The following is a 6,936-nucleotide window of genomic DNA, read 5'->3' on the forward strand; positions in this document are numbered from 1 at the left end:
GCAAATCTCTAGTCTTACTATTGTACCATCCCTTTTCTAGATATTAATTCATTTCATACACGTTTACTGAGCACCAACTATGAGCCATCGCTGTGTTAACTCTGCAGATAGGACTGCAAAAAAGACAGACCTTCCCCACCAATGCAACTCACCTATACTAGCTGGTTCCTTAGAACCACCACTTGGTTTCCAGTTAGTCTGGATTAGTTGGTGAACTTAACAAGACTACCCCTTGCCTTCTGGACACTCCATAATGATCCCATCACCTGAGGGGACCTCCTGACCTCTGCAAACCTTCCCAGAGTGAGTTCCTTAGTCAGGCTCCCAGAGTGCGTTCCAGACAGGCTCCTGCTCTGATGGCCCTTCCTGCCTGCCACGTCGCAGCCAGCTGGTACTGTCTCCCTGACTCCTGTCCTTCCTCTAACAGGACAGTCTCATTTGTGCTAAGTGACACATTCATTTGTAAATCCAGAAGCTATTCTTGTATATCATTTATAAAGGTGTATTTTTAAAGTAAATATTCAAGCATATATGTTACTTAATGGACAATAATAACTGAAGGAGAAATGTCATATGTGAATAACAGCACAAAATATCTCAAAAAACCCAATCTCCCAAATCACTGACTATTTACACATTTTGAACCTATTTCCACTCGGTAATGATTCAGACATACTTTCACCTCCTTGCTATCATGTGATCATAATTCCAAATTATCTTTCTTTCGCTTATGATTGCTTAACATATTCTCGTAGTTTTCATAGTTGCCATACATGAAGGCAGTAGCTCATTGTCCTAAGAGACCACAATCTACTCAGCTGTCCCCCCATCGCCAAACAGCTTCCAGTCAATGACTAATTTATAGGGTGGCCACAAATATGTCTGTGCAAATACTGTTTTTCTTTAGTTTTCTCAGCATGTATTTCCCAAAGTGAGTAACTGAGCCTTATGATCATTTTTTTTTTTTTTGGCTCTTATCAAGTATTACCAAATTGCTGTCCAGGAAGCATCATTTTATAATGCCAGGAGTCTATTTCTCCACAACATATTTTTAAAATGTATTTTTGACACATGCAAGTGGTTGACATTTTTTTTCCCCAATCTTTTTGTGTACTAGTCCTGGCCTGTGTGCATTTCCTCCTGGCACACAGCCTATTTGGTCCTCTGACCAAGTAAGATCTCTTGGTCACTGTGTATGTGGAGACTGAGCTCTTACTCAGGTCAATGCTACGTATGTAGTTTTCTCATCTTACTGGTTTTCTTTTAATCTTCCTTAAAAGGAAGATCTTTGCTGTGTATACTTTTCAAATTTTTATATAATTGTATTTGTCCACTTGACATTGATGATTTCCCCTATCACTTCAATAAACAGGCAATAACCTCCCCAGAAAAGGATTTTCTTTTTCCCACCCTATGCTTTCCAATCTAGACTTGTCCAAAATCCTTCTGGTTCCCAAGAACGCTCCATTGTCCATGATCCCTAATTAAGATTCCCTCAGGTCATCTCTCGACAGCTCCTAACTAAACATGTCCACCTCAGTTCCACCGCGGCCATGGCCTGCACAAAGGAGCGGTGGTTGTGGCTCACCTCCGACTAGATCCTTCCCTCTGGTTTTCACTCCTCCACCATCCCAGCCCCACTACCAACTTTCAAGTTTCCTGGCTGGTTTGTCTCCCCAATCCCACACCTGGCCTCCAGGGTCAGCTTGTTTTTCCCAGCAGTAGTGGCCTACCGAAGGACAAATTTCTTCACCCCTTAGTTCAGCCAAATGAAGGCCAAAATTCTCTAAAGGAAGTTTGCTGCAAAACTAAGGGGAAACTAAAACTAGTCTCCAGGAAATGTAAAGATAACACAGAAGAGATTTTACATCATACATAGGTCGTGGCTTGGCAGTGGCAGGGAGACCCAGGGGCCCCCTTCTTTTACCCTCAGAACCCTGTGTGTTAGACCCCGACCCTACCAGGTTCATTGTTCTAGCAGCACATGCTCTTCGTGGACTTTGAGGTAAACATCTTTTGGCCTCAGCTGGCATCTGTGCTTGGTCCCCTATGATGCCCATCGCGCACTGCACTGGGGGACGCCAGTATCAGAGAAGCCTCTACTTCCTGGCTGTAGCTGGTGGAAGATGCCATTCACTACCGTTTCAAACTCCCAGGCCTCTTCTGACCTGGCATGCCCCTGTTCCAGTCTGAGGGGAGCCGGTTCTCAGATCTTCCAGAAGGCATGTGCTGACATAACCTGAGCCCTTCGGGACTCAGAGGACTTCTGCCCACCTCCCTAAGACTCTCACGGGGCTCCTCCACCAGGAATGGTTTTGAAGAACTCAATCAGGACAAGCTTATACATCTCAGAAACGTAACTATAACGACAGTGGCAGAGGCGGGTGGGGGGGCAATTGCCCACAAAAACAAAAGGCATGGTTAACTCCCAGCATGTTACCAAACCTCTTCCTCTGCTTCTGGGAGCTGTGGTTATGCCACCACCCTCCGTCCCTATCCCTGCACACCCAAAGAGGGATTCGCAGTATGGCACTTCGCACTGGCAGGTTGCCAACACTTGCCCTCTGGGAAAATGCTCTTGGCCACCACGTCCCATGGCAGCCCTGCCTCCCTCCTCCCAACCTACTCCCTCCCCAATCCCACCCAATTCCACCCGTCCCAGCCCTTTAACTGTCAGGAGAGCGGACCCGGAAAATGTGGATGGTCCCGTTACTGAGGGACACGACGAGGTATCTGCCATCCACTATGGTGGTCACACGGGGCTTTTCCAGGCCGTGATAGGCTGTCAGGAAGTCTCCGAGCAGTGACCCCTTCGGGTCCAAGATCACAACCTTGTTGACCTCGCGAAGGGTCAGAAAGATGTAGCCCTTCTTGTCCACAGACACGGAGCCTGGCTGGCAGCCGTGCAGGCCCGGCCCCCCGTACTCCCCAATCACCTGACCCAGCCCATCACAGACCACCACGCTATTCTGCTGCCAATCGGACCCCACAAAATTGCCCTGAGGGCTAGTGGTCAGAAACACCAGTGCCCGCAGACCCCGGTTGGCCTTGCCCCCAGGGATAAACCTGGTGGCCAGGCTGCCTTCCATGTTGTACACTTCCACGTGGCCTGACACGCTGACAGCCACCCGGTCCCCGCTCGGCATGGCAGCCACGGCATGGCTGGCCTGGGAGAGGCTCAGGGCCCGGCGCCACTGCACCTCACCATCGGGGCTAATGAGATAGAGACGCGCGCCAGCCGAGAAGGCCACTGCGCCCTGCAGGGCAGCCACACTACATGGGGAGCAGCCCTCAGGGACTGGCACTGTGCCCTTATAGTCACCATTGAGGGAGAAGCGCTTCAGAGCCCTGTTCTGCTCATCCGCCACCAGGATCTCCCGGGGACCAAAGGGACAGAGCCCAGTGATCCGGGGAGACCGCTTGTCTCCAGGCATCCGTGTGGGGAAGCTGCAGGAAAATATGGGCCTGGGGAGGAGGCCGGAGCCCTCCAAGTTTGGCCCAGGTGCTGGGCTGGGCTCCCGGGAAACTGACTTGAACCTGCCTTTGAACTTCCTTTTCTTATTGGATCTGCTGCCCCTTTGGGTCTGGGCTTCTACATCTTCTTGGGGCGTCTGGGCTCTGTCCTCTTTCGGGGTCTGCGCTCTCTCCACCTTTGGGGTCTGGGCTCCATCTTCCTGGGGCATCTGGGCTCTGTCCTCCTTTGGAGTCTGGGCTCCACCTTTACTCTGGGGCTGGACTCCACTTTGTCTTTCTGTCTTGGCGTCATCCTCTCTCTGGTTCTCAGTTTCCTTACCTCCTTGGCTTCTAGCTCCATCTTTCCCACTGTCCTTCTGGGGCTGCTGCTTCTCAAAGGAGAGCCACAGCAGGTGGCAGTTCTTATCCAGGAGTCCAGGATAAAGCTCCAGCTGGGGCAGCAGGCAGGGGGCTGGTCCAGGCATCCAGGGACAATCCTGCAGCTGCCGGAGCCTCTGGGCAATGGCCCCCTCCAGCGACAGTATCTCAGCTTCACGACCCAAGCTGAGCACCCGACGGGCAAAGGCAGCAGCCGCCCTGGCCACCTGCTCCCGGCTCTCTAGCTCCCCCAGTCTTTCCCGAGCAGCCTCCTCAGCAGCCTCCACATGGGCCCGTAGCTGCCCCAGCACCTCCTTTTTCTGGGCCAGGAGGGCCCGGAGGACCCCCTCAGCGGCCTCCTCCACCTGTGTCCCCACCCTGGCAGCCTGCTCCCGCAGCTGGGCCAAGGCTTCCTTTTCCACCATCCGGGCGGCCTCCAACTCAGCCAGGTTCTTATCCACACCTGCCAGTAGCTCCTCGAGGCCTGGCCTCCGGGCACGCACAGCCTCAGCCAGGGGCATGCAGGGGTGGTCCAGGTGGGGGTCCAAACGGCACTCTCGGCACAGCAGCTGGGAGCAGGGCTGGCAAAGGAAGCGCAAGGCCTCCCCCGGGTGCTGAGGGCACTGGGCCGCCTGGCGCTCCCGGGCCTCCTCATCGTACCACCCTGCCCTGTAGCCCACCAGGTCCACCACTCGGTGGGTGTGAGTCTGCCGGGTGCAGCGGTGCCCGTCGGCACAGGCCTGGCACAAGTCATCGGCACAGTCCAGGCACCTGGCTGTGGCTGGACCCCCAGCACTGGTGCCCCCCATCAGGGGACACAGGGCACAGGCGGGCTTGCCTGCGCGCAGGTCTCCACCGGCCCGGGCCCTCACCAAATCCAGGAGCCCGTTGACAAAGAAGTTGGTCTTGAAGGCAGCCACGCCTGCTGGCGGCACAGGCACGGTCTCCCGGCACTCAGGGCATCGGAGGTGGCCACCCTCAGCCAGCTGGGCCAGGCAGTCCTGGCAGTAGGTGTGCAGGCAGGGCAAGGTTTTGGGTGCCCGAAGCTGCTCCAGGCAGATTTTGCAGGCCAGGAAGTCGCTGCTCAGGGCCTCCAGCAGGGAGGGTGAGGATGCCTGGGACACCATGCTGCAAGGGAGAGGTCAGGGTCAGAGGGCAGAGGGCGTTTACACAATGCCTTCAGCCTGCCCTCCTGCCTCCCCCACTGTCCTCAAGCTCCTCAAGGTCTGGAGTCTCACCTGAGTGGCCAGGAACTTTCTTCTGGTCTTCTGGGGACTCTGGCTACTGGCTCTTGAGCTAGCAAGCCGCCCTCCTCCTTGCGTACATTCAGCAAATGTGAAAAAAGTCAGTGCTGTTTGCATGTGTCAAAAGATTCAAGAAATGACGAGACCAAGAAGCCCCCGGCCTCAGAGTGCTCATAGCGCAATGATTTATGCCCTCAGTTCAGGCTGTGGCAAGTATGGTCTGAGCCCCTGTGTGAATAGGTCCTGGGGGTCCTGCTGGGGCTAGGGTGCTGGGGTGGGGGGGGGGACACAGCAGGGGGTCCAGGTGAGAACTGCCTTGACTCCTGGCAGCTGGGGCAGCATAAGGGGCCCCAATTCCCCTGGCACATACACCTGTCTTTTTCTAGACCCTGGGAGTAGCATCACGGGTAGTGGGGGTCCCACTTCCTGCCCTGACATTCCTGAAATGGATTCTGGAACAGGCAACAGGAAGGCTGAGGCCAAGTAGCTGCCCTGCCCTTTCCTTCCCTGAGGCTCAACCGTGGGGTCACTGTAGCCTTTGCCTCAACTTCTAGAGGCCTTTTCTTTCAGCCTTTCCTGCTACAAGAAGCACCCTACTCTCCTACTTAGAAACCTATGAAACGTCTGAATTGTGGAGGTTCGTTCACCTGAGAATCCTCTTAGCTCCCAGCAGAGTGGCTGTGAAATACTTGATGAAGGGACTTAGGGAATTTCTCCTAAACTTCCGGAAAGTGGGGGCTGACAGAAGAGCTCAGAGAGTGGGAGGGGGTCTTTCCCAGGGAAGCCTCTGGCCCTGGGGGGTGAAGAGGCGGGTGCTCCAGCCCAGCCTCCCCTCTCCTCCAGCCTTCCGGGTCTCTCTCCCGGCCTCTCCCCTCCCTTCCTCTTCCTCCCGCCCTCTCTCCCTTCCCCCCACTCCCTCCAGTTCAGCTCTTCTTTCAGCTGCCCTCCCTGGCCCCCTCCCTACCTGGGCTGAGCGGACCTTGGGCTCCAAGACCTGGAGTGGGGGTCCGAGGCCTGAACGCCGCTGCTCCCCAGTGCCTGAAAGAGAAACAAAACTGAAACTAATTGTACTTGTGCGACTTCCGTCCCAGCTCCGGGACACCGACTCGCACGGCCTCAGGCCCCGCCTTCTTCCCCACCCCTGCCTGAACCTCTTCCTGGGGGGGCCCCCATCCGCAGGCAGCCGAGCACGGCCCCCTCCAGCAGGCTCCAGGGTCGCCTGTCAGCTTTAGCTTCAGGACTTGCTCAGTCACTTTAGTGTGTTTGTTTCAAAAACAGGGAACTGCCCGTGAAGATGTGTCTCAGTGAAGAAATTAGAGATCATCTGTGTTTCAGAGCCCAGTCCTGAGGCCTGGCTTCCAGTGCTGCAGTTTATCTGCAGACCCAGTGCTAGGTGAGGCCCTTGATGCCCTAACCTCTGCTGACCTAGGGAGGGGCTGTGGGAACCAAATAAGGGGTCTCCATCTGAGGGGGTTAGCGAAGACTTCCTGGAGGAGAGGTCACTTGAGATGAGTCTGAAGAGTGAACAGGGGTTTGGGAGTCCTTGGAGAGGAACGCAGGGAAGAGTGTTCTGGAAATCAGGAATAGCAAATACGCGGACGCAGAGGAATGAAATACCACAAGTTTCCCAAGTGGCTCCAAGTAACGTAGGATGCTTTACGGGAAGGGGACATGTGAGTGGTAGCAGATGAAGTTAGAGCCAGGCACCACTGCCAGATCACAGAGGGCCTGAATGAAGGAGTCTGAGTTTTATCCGCAAAGCCAAAAGAAATCACTAAAGCATATTTTCCTCAAAATCTTACGAAAAATTTGAAGCACAAAGAAGTTGAAAGAATTGCAACGAACACTTATACACCCACCA

General features: G+C 54.5%; 1 protein-coding gene across 1 annotated transcript; it reads right to left on the reverse strand.

Annotated features, from left to right (window-relative positions):
* Positions 1-489: 489 nt before the first annotated feature.
* On the reverse strand, positions 490-6,107 carry TRIM56 (tripartite motif containing 56). Its single transcript, XM_081054130.1, has 3 exons — positions 6,040-6,107; positions 5,070-5,146; positions 490-4,959 (listed from the first exon to the last, which is right to left on the reverse strand). The coding sequence occupies exon 3, from the start codon at positions 4,956-4,958 to the stop codon at positions 2,667-2,669; it is 2,292 nt and encodes a 763-aa protein (XP_080910256.1). The 5' UTR covers position 4,959; positions 5,070-5,146; positions 6,040-6,107; the 3' UTR covers positions 490-2,666.
* Positions 6,108-6,936: the final 829 nt, after the last annotated feature.

This window comes from Rhinolophus hipposideros (assembly GCF_964194185.1).
Source record: "Rhinolophus hipposideros genome assembly, chromosome: 7".
Lineage (NCBI taxonomy): Eukaryota > Metazoa > Chordata > Mammalia > Chiroptera > Rhinolophidae > Rhinolophus > Rhinolophus hipposideros.